Source organism: Coenobita brevimanus, chromosome 4 (assembly GCF_032717465.1).
Source record: "Coenobita brevimanus isolate Jiangsu-jjx chromosome 4, ASM3271746v2, whole genome shotgun sequence".
Lineage (NCBI taxonomy): Eukaryota > Metazoa > Arthropoda > Malacostraca > Decapoda > Coenobitidae > Coenobita > Coenobita brevimanus.
Window position 1 is genome coordinate 4,399,111 of NC_136957.1, and position 25,457 is coordinate 4,424,567.

Sequence of the window (25,457 nt, forward strand, 5' to 3'; positions counted from 1 at the left end):
AAGAAGGGCTTAGCAATTTGAGAGAGAGAGACAGATAGCGAGACAGGGAGGTAGCTACCCGGGACTTATATTCGTTCCGTGTGAGAGACTTGTTAATATTTCCAAGACAAATAAAAATAGTCCCATACTATTCTTTACCTCTCCTGTCACTACATGACATTTGGTGGGAAGCTACTACAAGATATAAAAGCCGCTCGACCACAAGTCTAAAATATACTTCTCTACAAGTAACTACAAAGTTTTTATGACACTGCTAAGGGAACAAAATTATTTCTTCACTGCACGTACAAACAGCACCTGGCCTCTTGTGACTCACCTGCAATAGTCTCTTTCAGTGTAATACTATACTTACTCCAACCACCATAAAAAAAAAAACAAAAAAACAATGTAACTCTGAATACTGTACATAAAAAATCAGGGTTCGTTGCCACTAACACTACGCCCACCAAAGCACAATTAACTCCGTCATAAATCCAACTCTCTATAAACTATCTATCTATCTATAAATCAAACTATAAGAGGGGATACTATTTTGCAAAAGTATGATAATTATGAATACTATAATCTACCTGCAGTGATGTCATTATATTACACTTGGACTGCAGCATATTCACAATCATGTCAGACCTACAAACATCAAATCAGTCTTGTGCTAAATAAACCTTGGTACTTGAATATTCTCTTCTTTATTAATTTTACACAATAGTCACGTCCCTTTTTGATCCTGACCAACACAATCCAACACTATTCAACACTGGGACACTCCTCTGTTATGGGATTAGAGCCAGTGTTCAGTGAGCTGTTATAATACATTTAAATTTTAGAGACATCTTTTTCGACATACAAAGAGGATTTATATTACTTTGAACCTCACCAAGCAAATGCATCATGCAATGATTTTAGCCCAACACCATAGATCTGGTTACAAAGCATACATAAACACTCCAAATCTTCAAACAATAACTACAGTACACGATAACTACAATACATATTAACTACAATACATAACTATAATCCATAATAAGTTCAATACATAATAAGTACAATACACAATAACTACAATACACAATAACTACAATATACAATAACTATAATACACAATAACTACAATACATAATAACTACAATTCACAATAACCACAATACATAATAACTACACTACAAAAACTACAATACACAATAACTACAATACACAATAACTACAATACATAATAACTACAATACATAATAACTACAATATACAGTAACTACAATACACAAAAACTACAATACACAAAAACTACAATACACAATAACTACAATACACAATAACTACAATACACAATAACTACAATACACAATAACTATAATACACAAGACGCCCCAGATAACAATAATACGAATGTAAACTCTTGACTGGGAATGCGATAGGTGGTCTGGATGTTGGGCTGTCAGTGGGTGGGTCTAGATGAAGGGCTGTCAGTGAGTGGGTCTGGATGTAAGGCTGTCAGTGGTTGGGTCTGGATGTAGGGCTGTCAGTGGGTGGGTCTGGATGTAGGGCTGTCAGTTGATGGGGTGGATAAAAGGCTGTCAGTGGGTGGGTCTGGATGTAGGGCTGTCAGTGGGTGGGTCTGGATGTAGGGCTGTCAGTGGGTGGGTATGGATGTACGGCTGTCAGTGGGTGGGTCTGCGTGAAGGGCTGTCAGTGGGTGGGTTTGGATATACGGCTGTCAGTGGGTGGGTCTGGATATAGGGCTGTCAGTGGGTGGGTCTGGATCTAAGGCTGTCAGTGGGTGGGTCTGAATGTAGGGCTGTCAGTGGGTGGGTCTGGATGTACGACTGTCGGTGGGTGGGTCTGGATGTACGGCTGTCAGTGGGTGGGTCTGTATGCACGGCTGTCAGTAGTTGGGTCTGGATGCAAGGCTGTCAGTGGGTGGGCCTGGATGTAGGGCTGTCAGTGGGTGGGTCTGGATTTAGGGCTGTCAGTGGGTGGGTCTGAATCTAAGGCTGTCAGTGGGTGCGTCTGGATGTAGAGCTGTCAGTGGGTGGGTCTGGATGTACAGCTGTCGGTGAGTGGGTCTGGATGTACGGCTGTCAGTGGGTGGGTCTATATGCACGGCTGTCACTGGGTGGGTCTGGATGCAAGGCTGTCACTGGGTGGGTCTGGATATAGGGCTGTCAGTGGGTGGGTCTGGATGTACGGCTGTCGGTGGGTAGATGGACGAGTTTGAGTGGGTGGGTAGGCAGAGGATTGGGTAGGTATTTGTGGATAAGGGACAGGTATCAGTGCAGATGGCGAGGGTAGAAGAGGATGGAAAGGTACTTGAGTGGATAGGTATGCAGGCTGGATACTGGGTGGGGTGGGTGGGTAGACGGTTGGGTGGGTAGTTGACTGGTGGATAGATGGGTAGATGAAAGTAGTATGTCCTTCCATATGCTAGATTATATTCGTATGCTCTGATATACAAGATGGCGGTGCATAGATATATAACTTCTCTCTTCCACTCAACACGGTGATTGTGTGTTACGGGGGCAGCCCAGTGATTGTTTGTGTGTTGCAGGGGCGGCTCAGTGATTGTTTGTATGTTGCGAGGAGAGCACAGTGTTTGTTTGTGTGTGGCAGGGGCGGCACAGATACCGTTCTGCTCCTCTATCCTTCATTTCATCCATCACACTATCACAAGCAGTCCTCCATCAGAGCCTCAACAAAAGGTCTCCGGGAGCGACCAGTTGAGGTGCCTGGCTTCCTGCAGTCCACAGGGTTCACATCCATGTCAACAACAACAATAACAACAACAACAACAACATGAAGGAAATAACGTAAAAAGCAATCATAAAAAAATCCCTACTTATGTATTTGTTCTTCCATGTTCTAATTTCCATGCTCTGTTCTTTGACTTCCGTGCCCTGTTCTTTGACTTCCGTGCCTTGTTCTTCAACTTCCGTGCCCTGTTCTTCAATTTCCGTGCCCTGTTCTTCATCTTCCGTGCATTGTTCTTCACGTTCTAGTCCTTGTCATTGATTAGGTGTGTAGGGGCTGTATGCGTGGAGATAACATAGGCACACCCTCTACCACACCCCTCCCCTCCCCTCCTCCTCCTCCCCCTCCTCCTCCTCTCCTCCCTTCACCAGCTGCCAGGCCCTCCGGTACCATCTCTCACAGGTGGGGTTCAAGAGACCACGCCCGCAAACGTCCTTGGGGGGCGTTGGGCCTGTGGTGGATGTGATGGCAGGGAAGGTTAATGTTGAAAATGGCAGGGAATATTGGTGATGGCGATTAATGCTGGAAATGGCGGGAAATGTTGGTAATATTTGTTGATTTTTTCCTTTATGCGAGAGAAGGAACCCAAGGCCACGAGCCCGCAATAACAGTTCCCTCCAACAGAAAAACGAAATACAATAGAGAGCCAAATTCAAGATATGATTATTTCGAGATGCCTGTACACACTGCGTTTGAAAGACTGGAGATCATAGGCAGCAGGAAATACAGACAGAGGGAGACAGTTCCAGAGTCGACCTGTTGCATAAATGAAGGACTGGAAGTAATGGTTAACTCTTGCATTAGAGAGTTGGACAGAAAAGAGATGAGAGTTTGCTGCTAGACGGGTGCTACGCTCCCGTCGTAGAGGTGGAGGAATGCATGCAGACAGTTCAGAGGAGGCGGAAAATGTTGGTACTGTACTTCGAAATTGTCGGGAAATGTTGGTACTTTGAAAATGGCGAGAAATGTTGGTACATGAAAAGGGTGGGAAATGTTGGTACTTTGAAAATGGAGGGAAATGTTGGTACTTTGAAAATGATGGGAAATGTTGGTACTTTGAAAATGGTGGGAAATGTTGGTACTTTGAAAATGGTGGGAAATGTTGGTACTTTGAAAATGGCGGGAAATGTTGGTACTTTGAAAATGTTGGGAAATTCGGGATCTGGAGCTGAGGGATCCACTTTGGCGCATCCTGACACCTACACTAGACACTTTCACGTGTCTAGCTGTATGTGGGGAGCCTGGATGTAGGGCTGTCAGTGGGTGGGTCTGACATTGATAGAACCATGCGGATTCACTGCCTGGTTGTACAGACGTCCCCCAACTCCCTCCCTATCCCCCTAATGGACGATGGTGGACTGCAGGAAGAGGGGAAGTTCAGCCTGGAGTTTACCGGGTTAAAGTCCACTACTACTACTACTACCACCACCACTTCATTAATACTACTACAACTACTACTACTACTACTACAACTACTACTACTATTACTGCTACTACTCTACTACCTCACCCAAGCCACTCTTTCTCTTCCCCAACCCACTTCTCCTCATATGCTGATGACTCCACCCTTCACCTTTCCATTCGGTTCCCGCAACGTCCATCTCAGCAGTTACTTCAACAAACAAGGGATGAGGCTATGGCACACCTAATATCTGACTTGGCTCATATCTCTGACTGGTGTAAAAATAATCTTGTTGTTTTTAATGCATCTAAGACTCAGTTCTTACACCTATCAACCCAACAAAATCTTCCACAGGTATACCCACTAATGTTTAATATTATTCAGCTTAATCCTGCATCATCCGTGAACATGCTTGGGGTTTCATTTACTCGGGACTTATCTTGGAAAGATCATATTACATCTCTTGTAAAATCTGCTTCCAAGAGATTGGGTGTGCTAAGCAGACTCCGTTCTTTCTTTACCCCTGCACAATTGTTGACTATAGAGGGGATTTATTCGCCCCTGTGTGGAGTACAACTCTCATGTGTGGGGAGGCTCCCCACATACAGCTCTTCTCAATAGGGTGGAGTCAAAAGCTTTTCTTCTCATTAACTCTCCTCCTCTTACTGACTCCCTTCAACCTCTGTCTCTTTGCCGCACTGTTGCATCTTTATCTCTTTTCTATCGCTACTTTAATGGTCAGTGCTCCTCTGAACTGTCTGCATGCATTCCTCCACCTCTACGACAGGCGCGTAGCACCCATCTAGCTGCAAACTCTCATCCCTTTTCTGTCCAACTCTCTAATGAAAGAGTTAACCGTTACTCCCAGTCCTTCATTTATGCAACAGGTCAACTCTGGAACTGTCTCCCTCTGTCTGAATTTCTTGCTGCCTATGATCTCCAGTCTTTCAAACGCAGTGTGTCCAGGCATCTCGAAATGAACGGATCTTGAATTTGGCTCTGTCTTGTATTTTGTTCTTCTCTTGGAGGGAACTGTTATTGCAGGCTCATGGCCTTTGGTTCCTTCTTCCTCGCATAAAAAAAAAAAATTCATCCTCTCCCTTCTTTTACTCACTTTTATCTTTTCACTTACTTCCATACTCTCTCTCTTTTCCCCATTTCTCTCTCTCTTCCGTCTTATCATTATTTCTTTCTTTTCTCTTCTCAAGTTACCTTCCATCTGCCATTTCTCCTTTTTCCTTCCATCTTCCTATGCACCCCCCCCTCTCTCTCTCTCTCTCTCTCTCTCTCTCTCTCTCTCTCTCTCTCTCACCAGTAACCAAGGAGACGATGGTGGCCACAGTGGTAGTTATGATGATGCTAATGGCGCCGGAGTAACAGTAGCTGAGATCATACACAGAGGGACCGTCGCCATCTTCCCTGTGGGTGAAAAACGGTGATTTGCAGGGAGGGTAGCCTGGTAACAGAGGGAGGGTGACGTGGAGGCGATTTGTTTGTGACCACTTCTTATAGAGCTAAGATGTTTGGGTATTGATAAAGAGATAGATAGATACACAGATTGATAGATAGATGGACAAAGTGGTTTTATATACTGTGTATGTATGTATATATATATATATATATATATATATATATATATATATATATATATATATCTATCTATATATACATATACATATATACATATACATATACATATATACATATATACATATATATATATATATATATATATATATATATATATATATATATATATATATATATATATATATTTTATACAGTATATATTTGGTGGTAGATGGTGACGAACATCATCCACTCACTTGATGTAGTGGTGCCTACTTCTTCCTTCACCTTTATCATTCTTTTCTGTGTCCGTCCTCCTCTCCTCCTATTTCTCTCATCTTTCCTGTCACTTTTTATTACTCTTCTTTCCTTTTCAGGTGGCTTTACATTGACAAGCGTAATGGCTTCCTATGAGCCAGGAAACCATTTATAATGCTGGGTGGTAACCATATAACCAACCATACGTGTTGCCTACATGTTAACAAGTGGGTTGGCGGAGGGATAGTGCCCCTCCCAGTAAAACAACTAATTCAAAGGCCACCCCTTACCCGATTATGGCTTCTGGCTATAGAAAGATAGATAATAACAATAATAACAATAATAATAATAATAATAATAATAATAATAATAATAATAATAATAAAGATATTTAAGATGTGTTTCAAGTTTGTAACAACGTAAAATTCGGCTTGAACTTTGAACTCTATGACCAGTATTTCCCTCGGTTAAGGAAGCTCCCTAACACCTTTTCCTAAGCGATTTTTTGGCTTATTACATTTACTGTTTTACTGTTATATGAATCCCTCAAACATCGCCATATTCTGCATAAATAACGACGACAAGAACAAGCCATATCCAAAAATAAATCGCAAAGGAAAAGGTGTCAGGGAGACTTTTTCCTTATGCAACTGACCAAAGCTTTCTCTGCTTACTATGGAGGGGCAGCAGAGGTGAGCTGATCAACCAGAGAGGCAGCAATAGTAGTGGTAATGCCTGCTGAGAGAAGGGAAGGAGTGATGGTGCTGTTGGCACGGTTGAGGAAGCCTTTAGTGGTGTTAAAGATGGTGTTAGTGGTGTTAAGGAGGCTTGTCGTGGTGTTGGAGAGGTTGGCAGTGGTGTTAGTAGTGTTAGAGACGGTGTTAGTGGTGTCAAAGATGGTATTAGTGGTGTTACAGATGCTGGAGGTGGTGTTAAAGATGGTGATAGTGGTGTTCAGGAGGGATGTGGTGTTGAAGGCCGTGGTGAAGTTGGTGCAGCCTTGAACAGAGAGGGGCAGAAGGGGGGGAGCGCCGCCCCCCCTCAGGAACTTGCCCACCACCATCCACACGGAGTAGAAGAGGGAGACCAGGAACCCCACCATGGCACTCTGAGGGGAAAATTAATAATAATAATAATAATAATAATAATAATAATAATAAATAATAATAATAATAATAATAATAATAATAATAATAAATAATAATAATAATAATAATAATAATAATAATAATAATAATATAACTGCTCCTACTACCACCACTACCACCACCACTACTACAACTACCATTACCTTAGCATTGACCCATGGTAGGAAGATGCCAGCCACAAAGACGCCAGTGTAAGGACCTGCTATGGTGTTGAGGAGGGTGATCATGACGTATATCACATTGCCCAAACTCCCCACCACAAGGCCCAACACAGTACCCACGGCGCCAACGATGGCAGCTGGGAAAGGTACATGACATAGATACACAGAACACACAGACCTTATGGTCCCTAGTAATACAGTGCTATAATTATAGAAGCAGGAGAAAAGGATAGCACAGCAGAAGGCTCTCTCCCCCACCCTCCAGACCCTCAGACATTTGCCGTACAGGAAACATGAGAGGAAGTTATACCTTGCAGGAATGAAAAATCTGAAGGAATTTTATAGGATCGGCAGAAAGTAGAATAATATGGAAAAGGACAATCTGAGGAAACAGCCACATACCCTATGCATACAATTTTTTCACTGATTTTTTAAAATATAAAACAGATGAACAGAATGTTTATCTATTAGATTTACCCAAAATATTGTCAGTGTTGATAACTAGTATAAGTGTATTGTGTCTAACAGATAGTAGAATGCAGACGCGAATATGCAGTAATTGCTCCATCCTAACTAAATGATACCAATTGCGTCGAGACAGCTCCACTACCCTGTCCTATTAGTGCCGCCACGTGAAGACCCCTCCCTCTCTCCACCATCCCAAATGATTGTTCTAAATAGGGAAGAACTTTGAAGCTGGACTGGATACCTATTTCTTTCTAAAACGTAATAAAAATGCTGCACACAGGAAGGATATGACAAGAAAATGTTATTGGATTGGAGGGAGAGTGTATGTGAGTATGGTGGAGGGGGAGACCGAGAATGAGTAGAGGAATGGAGTGGAGAGATATACAGGAGGGCAGTCAAATGACGGGGAACGCGACGACGTGGAGGCGGTTTGTTTGTGGCACTCTTTATGGGATTAAGGCGGCTAAATATATACAAATAGATAGATAGATTGATTGACAGACAGATAGATAGACAGATAAATAGATAAAGAGATAATTAAAGGCGTTAGCCAATGAAAAGAGGGTGAAAGTATATACTAAAAATACAGAACATTTATAACCTTGGTGGCTCCCAGATAGATAGATAGATAGACTGACAGGCAGACAGACAGATAGATACAGATAGATAGACTGATAGATAAAAATACTTACACACGACTTTCATAACTCTAATGGCTGCCTTATCACTGAGGCGGCGGAAAAAAGGCAGGTTCTTGAGAAAGTCCTCCCATATCAGACACGCGGCTGAGTTGGCCTGGGATGAGAGCGAACTGGGGCGGGAAAAAAGAGGGGAAAAAAAAGGGGATAATCAGTGTAGTGGTGAAATTGGTGAAAGGGGAAAGAAGGGAATTAAGAATAATGACCATGATGGTGAAATTGGTGAAGCGGAAGAGAGGGAAAAATTGCTAGTACCTTACAAGAGCTGTCACCCATTTTCTCTCCTTTTGTAAAACTCTCCTATTTACCATCCTTACAGGTGTTATAAATGTCACCGAAGGATTTAAACGTAAATTCAATCTCTTCGCCTCCTCACCTCAGCACCCCAACATACACCTCCTCACATCAGCACCCCACCATACACCTCCTCACTTCAGCACCCCACCATACACCACCTCCTCACCTCAGCACCCCACCATACACCACCTCCTCACCTCAGCACCCCTCCATACACCACCTCCTCACCTCAGCACCCCACCATACACCTCACCTCAGCACCCCACCATACACCTCACCTCAGCACACCACCATACACCGTTGCCACAAATAGCCCCGCCACGCCTGGGAGGTGACTCAGCTTGTCGTTCACTAGGAAGGGCAGGATCTGAGGAGGAGACGTGTGGGGATTACAGTGTTCTTGAAGAGAATTAATGTGTTCATGAAGATTTATGTTCATGATTAAAGTGTTCATGAAGATTAGTTCATGGATTATTGTTCATGAAGGGGACTACAGTGTTTATGAAGAGGATTACAGAAGTGTTCATCGAGATTAAAGTGTTCATGAGAGGGATTACAGAAGTCTTCATAGAGACTACAGTGTTCATGGAGGAGATAAACTCGTCTCTGTGGCTGTAGCAGAGATTCCGATGACGATGATGATGATGATTATGATGAAGATGATGATGATTTTTTTGTCGTAGGCTATTCTTTCATTACCGAGCGAAAGATTTATTGCATCAGCAAGAAATGGAGGGAGGTATTGGGAGGAAAACTCTGCAGTACAGTAGCAAACTTTTTTTTGGATATCTCAGCCAATTTTGAAGTTACAAGAAAGACAGACACCAATTTGGAAATCGCATAAAAATCGTCAATTATTTTCATTTCACAAACAACCCGTAATTCCCAAAAGTTTTTTTTTTTTTTTAATCGAGGAAACGATTTTTTGTAAGGCAGATTAGCGTAACAGCCAGCTGCACGAGAAGTAACGGTCTAAGGTTGCGTGAGTAGCGCAGCAGTATTTTACGACGATTGCTGAGAGTAACCAGGTTTTGCCTTTTCAAAACAAGTAATACCTTCTGTTTGGCGCTAGACCTAAATTAATTCAATAGGAATTTTGGTTTTAGGAAGTGTGAGGGAATATTTGTGGTGTAATATAACATGTTCTTTTAACTATTTTCAAGTCAGGAAATCAGAGAAAGATGATGAACCACACGAGACAATATTCAGCTCTGCCTGACTTGCTCACTCGCTCGCCAGAACCCGTTCCACACTTTCAGTGTGGACTCCTATTACATGTTTTATAATATTCATTCTAGTTTGATAGCGGTTGGAGAGAAGGTTGTTGTTGTTCCTTAATCCTGATGTGTGACCGAAATGACCCGTCGACCACAGCTAAGCCAGTGGTTCTGTGGGGCCGTCCTATGGGTACAGTACAGTACATAAACCGTGCAGGGATCCGGCGCTCCCTTGTGGTACACGGTGCCTCACCAGGGTCGGACCAGGGCCCTTCCCACGGCGAGGTGCAGGGAAATATGGGGAGATTTGACTTCCGGGTGGAAGCCTCAAGTGTTGTACCCAGGATGCAGAGCGCCATCATGTGCTGAAGGAAGGAAGGAAGGAAGGAAGGGAGGGAGGAAGGGAGAGAAAGGGAAGGAAGGGAGGAAGGAAGGGAGAGAAAGGGAAGGAAGGGAGGAAGGAAGGGAGAGAGAGGGACCACAGATGAATTACTAAGTCGATTAATAAGTACACTAATAATGAATGAAGGTGCAAAAGTTCGATAATGCATTCCCCCAACACAGCTAAAAACTGGGAGGGTTTAGGAATCTAGAACATAACCGAAGTACTTTGTACATGTGGGAGAAAAGGTGAGATTCACGGACACGCTACCTGGTCTGGCTTCTTGATAAGTCCCGCCTTGAGAGGGTCGCAGTGCCTGTAGGTGGCGTACCCGACGAGACCGGAGAATAAGAACAGAATCCGCAGCACCGACGCACCGATGCAGAAGAAGATGCACAGGCTGGGGGACGGAAGAGAAAGGGCATTAACTGATAGATAGAGAGGTAGATATAGATAGATTGATAGACGTAGATAGAATACTCATGAAAACCACGCGGGCATGCTGAATATACAAAGTCTGAAGTGTGTGTGTGAATATACAGAATCTGAAGTGTGTGTGTGTGTGTGTGTGTGTGTGTGTGTGTGTATGAGAGAGAGAGAGAGAGAGAGAGAGAGAGAGAGAGGACCCACAGACACCACGCAGAATATGCAGTTTCGAGGGTGGGAGGGAGAGAGGACGTAAATAAAAGGAATGGAAAGAAAGAAGGAAGGAAAAAAGGAAGGAAGGAAAGAAGGAGGAAAAGCTGGAATGACGGAAGAAAGGAAAGAGGGAAAGAAGGAAGGAAGGAAAGAAGGAAGGAAGGAAGGAGGAAAAGCTGGAAGGATGGAAGAAAGGAAGGAGGGAAGGAAGGAAGGAAGGAGGGAAGGAAGGAAGGAAGGCAGGAAGGAAGGAAGGAAGCAGGAAAAGCTGGAAGGATGGAAGAAAGGAAGGAAGGAAGCTCAAAGAATATGCATAGTTTGATGGAGTGAGGGAGGGGGTCATAAATAAAGGAAGGGGAAAGAAGGAAGAAAGGATGAAAACGCAAAGAATATGCGTAGTTTGATGGGGTAAAAGAAGGAGACATTAATAAAGGAATAAAAAAGAGGGAATGAATGAATGAATGAAAGAAGGAAGGAAGGGAGAGGAAGCGTAAATGAAATAATATGTCGATTAATAAATACACAAATAAATAAAGAAACGCAAACCAACACTTATCCTTTGCTGTGAGTCCAGTGCTGATTTACTCTGTGCTGTGTTGACTCATCCCTGTGTTATGCTGTCTTATCCTGTGCTGTGCTGACTTCCTATGCTCTGCTGACTCACCCTGTACTCTGCTGACTTATCCCTGTGCTCTGCTGACTCACCCCTGTGCTGTGGGTAGGGTGCTGACGGATATGAAGCGCTGGTGCGGGGCTTGGCTGACACCGATCCAGTACAGTATAAGAAACACGCCCGAGACGAAGGTGGAGAAGAAGGTGTGGCGCACGTAGGGGCTGGGGTCCATGCTGGGGGGAGGCAGAGGGATTGCACAGGGTAGAAAATTGTCTCCTGGAAGTTAGAATTAGTTAGGGTATATTATACATAATGATGCAGTAATGAAATATTTTACCTTAATGTGCCTGGACATGCAGGAAAAAAACAAAGATACTCCTAAAACTTCACCTGGACGTGTTTTGATCCGTTCCGAGAATTCAAAATTTCACACGTATCTAGGCCATCTGATAAACTTTTTACAGCACCGTGTTGAAATTAATCTATGCAGGTAACAAATATATAGTATTTTATTTTGGGAATCTTTATCGTCATGGGGTTGTTCTAACGATAATAGAAACAATTCACAATACGTCGTTAATGAATGCTCTCGGACAACCAATCAGCTGCCAGCTTTCAAATGCTTAAGGCTCGTCTTTTCTCAGGTGAAAACAGAGACGCTAACTTCAAAGATGCTAACCTAACGCTAACTTCACGCCCCTAACTTCAAAGATTCTAACCCTAACTTCACGCCCACTCACTTGAAGAATTCCAGGCGACTTCCTTCCCCAGCCACCTCCCAAACCTCCGCCGCCCCCACCGTCTCCTTACAAACCAGCAGAACCACAATCAAGACACCCAGGAACATCAGCACTGTCTGGGGCACGTCGTTGTACACCACTGCCCTCACCCCACCCTGAGAAAAATAATGTATCGGCATGAAAAAGTGCGAAAAATTATCTACGATGATTGATGATGATATTATGATGATAGTAGCAGTGTTATGAGTCCATATTATAATTACAAATCATAATAGATAGATAGATAAATAGATAGATAGACAGCTCTATGTAAGCCTGGGAATCGGAAATGATCTTGCAGGTTACACTGAGGAAAAGCTGACGACAGATTACGAAGTAGCCAGTCAGTTAGTTGTCAGCAATTCACCAGGTGAACAAAGCCTTGTTGACCATACACACACATACTCACGCACAGGCTTCTAGAACTTTGCAATCACAGGGAACACACGTGATACGTCTCCTGTTTCACCAGAATTTAGGAAAGAGAGCTCAGAAGGAAGCTAGCCATAGAACAGACAGGTTGCAGGGAGAAGGGCTTATCAACTTGAGAGACAGAGAGAGCGAGACAGGGAGATAGCTCCCGGGACTCTACTTTATACTTAGCTCTGTGTGAGAGACTTGTTAATATTTCCAAGACAAATAAAAATAGTTCCATACTATTCTTTACCTCTCCTTTCATTGAATGACAAATGGGAAAGAAGATTATCTACTTATAAAGCTACTCAAGTATAACAACCGCTCGTCCACAAGTCTAATATATATATAACTTCTCTACAAGTAACTACAAAGTCTTTTTATGACATTTGGTAGCAGCGAACGTATACGAACCTCGTCTACGAATCAACAGTGAATTCCTACAAAATATCAAGATTGAAAACAAAAAAATACCTCTCACAACCAACAACTTACAGCCAGCTCCTGACAGTTCTCTCTAACCCCCCCTCCGTCTCCCCGATCATCACGCTTATGTCGAGGTGAAGAGGTCACAGGACGCCTTGCAAGTAGTTTAAGAAAGTACTGATACAAACAATCTTGAAATTTCTACGACGAACCAACGAACTACAACCATCTACAATCAACTACAAGTAACAACTCTACGAGTCGCCTGTATAATCTTCTACACGCACCTACAAGTAGCGGCAGTCTTCATCCTACAACAAGTAAATCACAAGAAAAAAGGACCACGAATACCTCAAGTAAGAAAAACCAAACGAACAAACGAAGAGTGAGACACGACTCATAACTCATAACCACCAGACCTCATCCTCCTCTCTCTGCTACATCCACCCAACCCTCACCGCTTACGCAGGTGTGAAGAGATCAAGACGACGGAGCAAATACCAAGTCCATATTCACAACTCATCTTACTCACTCATCTTCACTCAAGTTACTCATCGCTACTCATTCACTCACCACAGCTACCAGTGTGGGAAGTCGACGTCATCATGCGTGCTTGCTGAAAAGACACCATGTCAGTCAACTCACCACCTGCACCACCACTCACACCATTCCCACCACGGTAAAAATCAGTGAGTTACATAGTTACTTCATTTATACAATACACAGTGATAGACAATAAGCTTCTGCACAAACATATAAAACGTGCTGTATAGTTACAGTTTAAATACACATACTTACTACAGTTATCTGCATAACTCAAACACTAAATAATCACCAACAATAAATATTCTACACTGTATATATTCATTCATTTATTATAACATTTATTTACTACCAACGAGTGCTACCATTTATACCTACATAAAATACGTGTTTCATACATACAGCTATACATTATTATATCTACAAAGTGATAAAGAAAATATACCATCACAGTTACTCAGTGAGCGATTAAAAGAACTGTATTAAACATTACTTAAAGCTACCTAGTGGAAACATATAAATTAAGTTACAAAGTAAACTAGAGAAAAAAAAATGGCCAACACAAATGACGTTAGCAAGAGTGAACATCTTCAACACAATCGTGAAGACAATGATTTCCACACAGTGCTGACACACATATTACCCACGATAGGTACAAGTGAACAACAAGTCAGTGTATATACTTAATACTGTATATAGTGTATATATATATATATATATATATATATATATATATATATATATATATATATATATATGATAACAAAATATAGGACTATATAATATCATTTTCAATAATACCGGTGCAATATAAACTAAACTTTAAAAAAGTATCCCAAGGAAATTAGCCAGTAATTATGCAACCATGAACAACATAGAAAAAGCGTACACAAACGAAGAAAAACAAACTTTAGAAAATCAATACATACAAAAAAAAAAAGAAAAAAAAGAAAAAGAAAAAGTAAGAAAGAAAAAACGAGAGAAATAGAGTAAGATCACATAACAAACAAATGAAAATAAGTATAAGTGTTACTACATATGTCAAAATACCACATAAACTCCTTCTATAAGTGAAACAAAAAGCAGATTGTTGTCTCCACGAGCCAGTGGCATGTCACATCATCACTATCATCAACCGCAGCATGACCGGATTCACATGTCAGGACTGCAATTATTACAATTATGTAACGACAAACGATTGCTTTATGTTACACTTGCTACAATTATGTAACTACAAACGATATGTAAAAATTATGTAACTCCATATTATAATTATGTAACGACAAACGATTGCATTATGTTACACTTATTACAATCATGTAACTACAAACGATATGTATATAACAATTATGTAACGACAAACGAATGCATTATCTTACACTTGCTACAATTATGTAACTAAAAACAATATGTACCATTTATGTAACAGTTGCATTAACAAGATGTAACTTTTATGTAACTTTAACTACAATTATGTAACTACAAACGATATGTAACAATTATGTAACGACAAACGATTGCATTATGTTACACTTTGCCAATTAACAGTTGCATTAACAAGATGTAACTTTTATGTAACTTTAACTACAGTTATAAGGCCAAGACACTTATGTAACAGTTGCATTAACAAAATGTAACTACAATTATAAGGCCAACACAATTATGCATTACCACAATATTATGTAACAATTCATAAAATATTACAATTATGTATTACCACAATGTTAGTACAATATTATAAGTCATACAACTATAGCACAATTCTGTATTACCAGTATCATCATACAAGTTAGGTGAAATATTAGACATTACTAAAGTGATAACTCAATATGTAATGTGTAACCTAGCAGTATTACCATTGCACAATTATATGCGTATGTCTGTTTTACATATACAAATCACAAAATGTATACAACTTGTTTAAAATGTAATATTACTGAATAATCACTATTTACTATAAATATTATATGTATGCAATATTATAATCAATATTACGTACTAATAGATTAGCATGTGTCAATGATAATTGCTGTCGGAGGTCCTTCAGCTGCGTGGACCGAGCATATGTTATGAGTCCATATTATAATTTCAAATCATAATGGATAGATATATAAATAGATAGATAGACAGCTCTATGCGAGCCTGGGAATGGGAAATGATCTTGCAAGTTACACTGAGGAAAAGCTGACGACAGATTACGAAGTAGCCAGTCAGTGAGTTGTCAGCAATTCACCAGGTGAACAAAGCCTTGTTGACCATACACACACATACACACATACTCACACACAGGCTTCTAGAACTTTCCAATCACAGCGAACACACGTGATACGTCTCCTGTTTCACCAGAATTTAGGAAAGAGAACTCAGAAGGAAGCTAGCCATAGAACAGACAGGTCACAGGGAGAAGGGCTTAGCAACTTGAGAGAGAGACAGAGACAGCGAGACAGGGAGATAGCTCCCGGGACTCTACTTTATACTTAGCTCTGTGTGAGAGACTTGTTAATATTTCCAAGACAAATAAAAATAGTTCCATACTATTCTTTACCTCTCCTTGTCATTGAATGACAAATGGGAAAGAAGATTATCTACTTACAAAGCTACTCAAGTATAACAACCGCTCGTCCACGTCTAATATATATATATAACTTCCCTGCAAGTAACTACAAAGTCGCTTTATGACAGCAGTAGTAGTAGTAGTAGTAGTAGTAGGAGGAGGAGGAGGAACAAGAAAGTTCAAGCAGTGGCAAGGACTCAATTGTAACTAGAAAGCGCTCATGAGCGCATACCTCCACCAGTGTCAGTGCCATTAAAAAGGATCCGGATCCGGATTCTCCCCAAAATTTCATCATTTCTTCCTTGGTCCATGGCCCATCCTTCCACAATGTGTCATCAAAATCCGCTCATAACTTTTTGAGTAATCCCGCTAACAGACTGACAGACAAACCAACCAGTGCGGGGTACAACACAACCTCCTTGGCGAAATAACTACAGTGTGGTCCGTTAACAGTCCTCAACTAAAAACGCGTCTGATGGTATGTGTTGTGGGGATGGCTCAGTCTGCTGGTGTGGGCGCAGGGGTCGTAGTGGGAATAGGAAGTGAATAGATGATGTACGGTGGACACAAATTACACTTCTACACCACCATCCATGTTTTGGGGGAAAGGGGAGGGGATGAGGAGACGTTTGTGTGTGTGTGTGTGTGTGTGTGTGTGTGTGTGTGTGTGTGTGTGTGTGTGTGTGTGTCTGTCCGTCTGTCTGTCCGTCTGTCTGTGCCCTACAACTAACCTCAAATATTGCGTCTTTAACTCGGCCCAGCGGTATTTGTTGTAGCGTGTAAAATAAATCGCTACAGACAAGTTGCTACGATCCCAACTTACTATGGTGATATAGAACGTGCAGATGGTGCCCATGATAAGGATAGAGGCGGATGTGGAGAGGCTGGTGAAGGTGGCGAGGGCGAGGCACGGGGCGTACAGACAGAAGCTCATATATACGCTGGTGTTGATGAGAAGGGCACCTGTAATTACCTGGTGGAGGGCCCGAGAGCGGTATCGTAACTCCAGGTACTGTTGAAGGCAGGATACGGTGTGTGTTTAGTACGGTGTGTGTTCGGTACGGTGTGTGTTCGGTACGGTGTGTGTTCGGTACGGTGTGTGTTCGGTACGGTGTGTGTTCGGTACGGTGTGTGTTCGGTACGGTGTGTGTTTGGTACGGTGTGTGTTTGGTACGGTGTGTGTTTGGTACGGTGTGTGTTTGGTACGGTGTGTATTTAGTACGGTGTGTGTTTAATTTACTCTGTTGGGCGGAATCTCAGCCTCTGTCAATTCATCCATCATTAACTAAACAGGACACACACACACACACACACACACACACACACACACACTGCTTGCAAATATGAGAATAGCATTCACATTCATAAATGAAGACATGCTAAGAAAAATAATAACATCATTCATTAGACCAACCCTGGAATATGCACTAGTAGTCTGGAGCCATCTCAAAAACCACATAGACAAGATAGAAAAAGTTCAAATGGCCACTACAAGATGGATACCAAGCTTAAGGGACCTAAGCTACGAAGAAAGCCTAAATAAACTGAATCTACCAACACTACAGAAGAAAAGGAAAAAAAGTGACATGATAATGCTATATAAGTGCATATCAGGGAAGGAGAAAATAGACATAAATGATTACTTAACATATAGAGAAGCATCAGCAAGAGGACACTGCAAAAAACTGCATAAGAAGAGAGGTGATAAAGACGTAAGGAAATTCAGTTTCCCAAACAAAGCAATTGATCAATGGAATGCACTACCGAATGAAATAGTGTGTGCCAAAACAATTAACAAATTTAAGGATATGTACGATAAATATGGTTTAAGACACGGGACAGTACGAGCTTGACTCATTCCTGTAAAGATACAATTAGGTAAGAACAATTAGGTAAGGTAAGAACACACACACACACACACACACACACACACACACACACACACACACACATTAACCCTTCCCCATACATCAAACCATCACCTTACCTCCAAAAGCGAGGTAATCTTGAGCTTGTAAAAGATGGGAATGGTAAACTTGCACACAATAATCGTTCCCAGGATATAGCCCACGATTGTAGTGCTGATCAGGGTGCCGAAGTAGTAGCTTTCCGTAGCATTCCCTGTAAGAAGGAAGACGAAAAGGAAGAGGAAGAAGAGTGTGTTAATGTGTTTTCATCTAAGGGTACTGGGCTACTTTTATAACTCGCTTACTAGGTCATTTTGGGCGGGGGAAAATCACTCTTGGTTATAACGCAGGATGTGGCTTCTATAATACATAAAAAACACTACCGTCAAGGGAATGCAACATGGTCTCCACATAGCTATCTATCTATCTATAGCCCGACGTCCTAATCCCGCAAAGGGTGGCCGCAGACAATATGCCTCCAAGTCGCTCTGTCACCCACCATTTGACTGCCCTCCCCCCAACTCACTCCCCCCTCCCTCATCTACCTCTCAGCGCACATGGCTATAGTGCACTAATATACTTCTGTACAAACTGTCAAGATGATTAGTAAACATGAAGGTACACTGGATACACAGGAACTTAAAACGTGTGTTTGCATGGTTTAGCGTTAGAGAGGAAGATAGCCAAGCAGAGACAGAGAGAGACAGGAACAGGACACCTATTGTTTCCTCTCACCATGAGACTGATTAAGCAGACGGGTACACAGACAGCTACTCACCTAAGATTGCGATAGCCGACAGGATACCGCCAAGCAGAGAGAGAGCGACAGGAACGGGATGCATGTTGTTCCCTCCAACCATAAACTGTCTGGTTGAACCCCCTCTCACGCTGCTGTACATACCGATGCCCACAGACAGTGCCAAGATCATGCTAAACACTGCCACGTCTGCTGCAGTGAACACCTCATCTGTACCCGAAGTCTCGTCCATAATGAAAGGCTGATCGAGGTTTATGTACTAACTGACTGCAGACGTCGAGGTTGGCACACTGATCTGAAAACGTCAGTGGAACGAATACTAACCTTCAATTGCTCTAGGCTTAGATTTTCGTTCATTTGCAACTTATTTTACGTTGCTCAGTGTTAGAAGGCAGCACTACGGCCCTAATCCTATTCACAGTGCTTCTTCGTGACAAGCATCGTATTCTGCTGTCAGTCTCTTGCTACAGTTCGGCCTTCCAGTTGGAGAGATGGCAGTTTTAGGCCAAGTTAAATAAACATAGTTAAGTACTGTTAATGATGCTCATAAACTTTTTACTCTAACCTGGCCTACAATCGCTATTTATCTTGAATGCAGAAGTATAACATTAGTTCAAAGCTAGAATGTAATGCTAGTCATGAAGAAGTGCTACAGGAAGTCATAGCACTGTCCTGTCACTGAGTAGAATATAATGCTAGTCATGAAGAAGTGCTACAGGAAGTCATACCACTGTCCTGTCACTGAGCTACGTAAAAGAAGCTTCAAGAAAATGGAAATCAGGGCCAAGTTAAGGTGAAAGGAGTAAATGTCATTGGTTGTTAATATATCTATCAAATTCCCTTGTGTCACTGCTATACCACTCGCTAAATGTATTCTTCCTTCTCCTGTTTTAGTGTATGTAATTATGACAAAGTAGAAAATTATTTTTAGTGACCACCACGAGCTGTATGTCAAGCTACGTAGTACAGAAACCACTGGTCTGTGTCTGAATACCTGGGACATGGTGCTTCGTGTGTGTGTGTTTACTTTTCTCACACCATCACCTTCACAACCACAGTCTTTCATGAATCCCTTAACCCGCGCCGTCCCGGCGATGTGAATTAACATCTGCACATGATGAGCACTCATGTCCAGGTGACGTGAATTAACGCGGCAACATTGCAAGTCCCTAATTTGCATAATTTTCAATTTTCGCGAGTGATTTCGCAAGTGATTTTTGGCACGTATACACGGGACACCTTCCTCTATTCCTCGACAAGATGCCAAGCAGGGACAATACCTTACACCACAACCTTTCCCCCCCCCCTGCACGCCATTGTCTCGGCAATTCACCTGTTACCAGTGACCTGGCTAATAAAGACATTCAGGGCCAGAGTGATTCCCCAATCGATGACAATGTGGAGGACAAAGTTTACATAGCATTAAAAGAAAGAAACAGTCAGAAATGATGATCAGGTAATGTGGGAAAAAAAAGGTCATGAATGGTGATGAGTTAATGAGTGAAACAATGCTTATAATGCCTATATTACTGGTTGAAAACCAATATACTCTTGTACTACATATAAATTCGTACCAAGTAAATAAATAAATACTGTTTATGAGTGAATAAAATAGTTACCCTCCCATAGAACTCGTTTTCTTTGGTGCCAGCCTGTTAGAAAACCCAGTAAGGTAAGGAAGTACTCGTACCTATATCGAGTATTTTAAACCTCAGGGGAGCGATTTCTCTATGAATTTTCGATGTTTTCTCACCAAAAGCGGATGTTTGAGCCAAAAAAAAAAAAAGTCCAAAAATGTCGGGACTGGGGCGTACCACTGCCCAGAAAACGTCGGGATGGGGCGGGTTAATTATGCATTCGCACACCTATGGCAGAGGAGGCATTAAGTGATTGGTCTGTCCGTCCGTGTGTCCTTGAGTAGGTGTGTGCATGCGCGTGAGTTAGTGTGCCCCCATCACTCTTGTGAGCTCGGTATCTCCTGAAACCATAAACGAAATTCCACCAAACTTTTGTCAGTGATGCAGAGTGAGGAGATGATGAACTGATTAGGTCAGCAAGGTCAAGGGGTCAAAGGCCAAGGTCTTATGGGGTCGACTTTTATTCATATGGTTGCAGTATCTCCTGAACCCCTCGACGGATTTCGACCAAAATTTTGTCAAAGATAGAGTATGACAAGACAATGAACTGATTACGTCACCAAGGTCAAGGGGTCAAAGATCAAGGCCATACAGGGTCGATTTAGTTTATCTATAGTCTCATTTCAACCCACAACGAACCCTGTCATGGAGGCTGTAAGGCGAGTTCGTGTGCAATGTTTGGTGGAGGCATACCGAGAGACATTTTGCGTCGACAGTGCGGGTCCCAAATTTTCGACGTTTCATTTCTCCATGTTCTACATGATGAGTATGGCATAAATGGTGTGTGTGTGTGTGTGTGTGTGTGTGTGTGTGTGTGTGTGTGCTGATATAACCTAGTTGGTATGGGAATATCATGCATGTATAGGAAGAAGAATGTGGGTCAGAGCATGGAGCCCTGTGGAACTATGTCAGGGAAATTCTGTGTTCTTGATGATTGGCCCTGGAATATAATATGAATTTGTCCACCAGATAACTAGCTGGTGGGCCAGTGTTTCGTGTTCTCCATATTTGTGTTATACACCTTGGCTATTGGCTTGCACTGGGGATGGCATCGAAGGCTTTATTAACCCCTAAACTGCGGGGTTGTTTTGGCTCGACTTGCGTGTCCCATGGGGATATTCGTGCTCTGACAAACTCCCTAAAAATATTTGTCAAAAATCAGTTATCAGTCCTAGAATATTATAATTAGATACGGATGTAGCATATACCTTCAGCTTTCTCCTGGGATGTTTGTTGAGCCTTCGTCGAGTACTGTAGGACTTGTGGAGGCCTCTGAAGTTGGGTAACGAAGTCTCCACTTTACACTTCCCGACAACCCGTAATATAATTACTATCTATCTATCTATTGCCAGACGCCTCAATCCCATTTGGGGTGGCCACAAACAAATCCCCTCCAAGGCCCCCTGTCCCCTGCCATTTTACTGCCCTGCTCCCAACTCACACACCCCTCTCTCATATACCTCTCCACCCCATCCCTCCATCTCATCCTCGGCCTCCCCCTCCCTCTTCTCCCCTCCACCTCACTCACATACACTCTCTTCGTCAGTCTTTCACCCTCCATCCTCTCCACTTGGCCAAACCACCTCAGTGTGTTCCTCATAACGCTTCCTATCACATCCATATCCACACCTCAGTGCTCATTTATATCCTCATTCGTCAGCCTGTCTCTCCATGTGACTCCACAGGCTCCTCTTAAATAACTCATTTCCTCCTCTCACTCTTGACTTGTGTCCTTCCAACAACGTCCAAGCTTCACTTCCGTACGTTAGAGTTGGTATCACAATATTGTCATGTAGTAACTTTTTCACTTCCATGCTCACTTCCCTTTTTCTTATCACTGCTTTCAAAGAACCAGCAACCTTTCTTCCCTGCTGTACCCTTTCAAGCACTTCACTCTCCAAACCTCCATCCTTACTCATCACACTACCCAAGTACTTAAACGTACTCACATCTTCCAATTCCTCACCATCCAACCTTGCTGTACATTCACTGACTTCACCTCTCTCAAAGACCATCACTTTACTCTTCCCTACATTCACCTTTAGATTCAGTTTCTTACACACTCCCCCAAACCCATCCACCAAGCCATGCAGCTCCCCTTCGTCTTCACTCAACAACAGAGTGTCATCTGCAAACAACAGTACAGGGAGTTTCCAAACACTATCCTCTCTCACCAGGGCCACTCCAACATCCACTACCCTACCTTGTACCTCTTTTATTACCCCATCCATGTACAGATTGAACAACCATGGAGACATGACACATCCCTGATTCAACCCAACTTTCAAAGAGAAAAATTCACTTAGTTCACCATCCAGACACACTGCAGCCTTCGCACCATCGTACATACTCTTCACAGCATTCAACAACTTCCCATCTACTCCATATATTCTTAACACTTTCCACAATCATTGTCTATCCACCCTGTCCTATACTTTCTCCAAATCCATGAAAGCCGCATACAACTTCTTTCCCTTCTCTAGAAACTTTTCCACTAAAGATCTAAGAATGAATATCTGATCTACACAACCTCTTCTCTTCTTAAAGCCTCCCTGTTCTTCTCCAATTAATTTCTCTGTTCTTTCTCTAACTCTGTCAATAAGTATCCTACCATAAACTTTTCCTATTATACTAAGAAGACAAATGCCCCTATGATTACCACACACTTCTTTTTCTCATTTTCCTTTGTACAAGGGAATAATTATACCTGTTACACATGACTTCCAATCCTCCGGGACTCTACCTTCCTCCCAGGCCAATCTGCACATCTTCCACATCCATTGTACTACTATCTCTCCCCCATGCTTCAGAATTTCACCACACACTCCATCAATTCCTGGGGCTTTCCCCGTTTGAACTTTCTTCATTGCTTCCACAACTTCTGTCCTACTGATTTCTTCCTGTCTTCTCACATCCCTCATTCTCCCAGCCATTCCCCAGCCATTACCACAGCCTCATATTATCACTAGAAACACTATTCTATGATTTTCAAATAGTTTGGAATCCATACTCCAAAAAAAAAAAAACACTGTGAAAGCAATGAAAATTACGAGCGCATATGACCTTTCCACTTCCGCTCGTTCGCCGCTGGTATTCTGTCATTTATTTTTCATAAAATCACTCACACTTTATATTCCTATTACTATATAACACATATATATCTTCAGTCTTTATCCATAAGTTTCTTTAAGTAACAGTAGTTTATTGTCACTATAGGCATTCAATTTCTCTTTCAGTAAAATACGTAGAGAGCCGTGGTTTCACTTACACTGTCATAACTTCAAGTATTTGTACTCATATTCTTATATTTCTAATTATTTACATTTCTATTTACATTTTCTATTGTATTTTCAATATTTACACTTTTATTTTACTTACACTATGTAATGCACTGTCACTTGCAGTAACTTACAAATCTATATTACACTGTTCCATCATATTTACATCCATTGCTTTCACTTGCTATTTACACATTACACATTATTTGCAGATTATTTACACATTATTTACATTTTCCACTTGCACTTTTAGAACTGCTTAAGGCTATGGTAATCAAAGAAGCAGGTAACACAGAGGGGAACCTGGCACTCAGCGCACTAACAAAAGGTGGGTTTGTTCTCAGGTGTGCATCAGGTGGTATATGCACGCACCTAGCACTTGTGGATCGCAGCTGTCCTCTTGGTTGTGCAAGGGAATAATTATACCTGACTTCCAATCCTCCAGGACTCTACCTTCCTCCCAGGCCAATCTGCACATCTTCCACATCCATTCTACTACTATCTCTCCCCCATGCTTCAGCATTTCACCACACACTCCATCAATTCCTTGGGCTTTCTGCAGTTTAACTTTCTTCATTGCTTCCACAACTTCTATCCTACTGATTTCTTCCTGTCTTCTCACCTCCCTCCTTCGCACAGCCATTCCCCAGCCATTACCACAGACTGATATTATCACTAGAAACACTATTCTATGATTTTCAAATAGTTTGGAATCCATACGACACACACACACACAAAAAAAAACTGTGAAAGCAATGAAAATTACGAATGATTATGACCTTCCCACTTGCGCTCGTTCGCCGCTGGAATTCTGTCATTTATTATTCATAAAAACACTCACACTTTATATTCCTATTACTATATAACACATATATATCTTCAGTCTTTATCCATAAATTCCCTTCAGTAATAGTAGTTTATTGTCACTGTAGGCATTCAATTTCTCTTTCAGTAAAATACGTAGAGAGCATAGGCGTACGGGACCCTTCTCATCTGGGGGGGCTGAACTCTCTCTGCCCGAAATATATTTTGCCTGTAAATCCAAGCAATTATATATATATATATATATATATATATATATATATATATATATATATATATATATATATATATATATATATGTGTGTGTGTGTGTGTGTGTGTGTGTGTGACGGAAGAAACCACACTTCATGAAGACATTGCACATTTATTCTACACACCATGTAAAAATGAAGGTTAACTGAACTGCTAAATTTTACCCACATTTACAAGTATTACATAAAGCCTACAGTATAAATTTGAACTGAGTAATTAGTATGGGTTGTACTTTTTAATGTAATATACTAAATAAATAATAGCTGTTACTGAAATAAATTGCAATGGTTGAATGGTATAAATATAGTAATTATTAAAAATTGAAGTAAATTATAGTTCACCTTCATACTAAATTAAAACATGATTAGAAAAATAAAATGCTTCTTTTCCTATCCATAATAAAGTTAAGACTTACAGAAAAAATCAAGTTAGAAAAAATATTTTTCACGTCCCTTTCTTTTTCCAAAAACATCTATAATTTTGTCCATATCTTCTTC

At 41.6% G+C, this 25,457-nt stretch overlaps 1 protein-coding gene across 1 annotated transcript; it reads right to left on the reverse strand.

Moving 5' to 3' along the window:
• Positions 1–6,641: 6,641 nt before the first annotated feature.
• LOC145395114 (sodium-coupled monocarboxylate transporter 1-like) lies at positions 6,642–19,203 on the reverse strand. Its single transcript, XM_080268836.1, has 10 exons — positions 19,116–19,203; positions 18,295–18,428; positions 17,131–17,280; positions 12,332–12,486; positions 11,684–11,824; positions 10,610–10,739; positions 9,019–9,107; positions 8,438–8,556; positions 7,260–7,414; positions 6,642–7,076 (listed from the first exon to the last, which is right to left on the reverse strand). The coding sequence occupies exons 1-10, from the start codon at positions 19,201–19,203 to the stop codon at positions 6,642–6,644; spliced, it is 1,596 nt and encodes a 531-aa protein (XP_080124962.1).
• Positions 19,204–25,457: the final 6,254 nt, after the last annotated feature.

Excerpts from the sequence above, each read along its gene's own strand:
- LOC145395114 (XM_080268836.1), bottom strand. The coding sequence starts at position 19,203 with ATGGACGAGACTTCGGGTACAGATGAGGTGTTCACTGCAGCAGACGTG. Across the intron at positions 8,557-9,018 it reads GTGTATGGTGGTGTGCTGAG|TTCGCTCTCATCCCAGGCCA; the intron begins GTGAGGTGTATG and ends TTCCCGCCCCAG. Across the intron at positions 7,077-7,259 it reads TACCATGGGTCAATGCTAAG|AGTGCCATGGTGGGGTTCCT; the intron begins GTAATGGTAGTT and ends TTTTCCCCTCAG.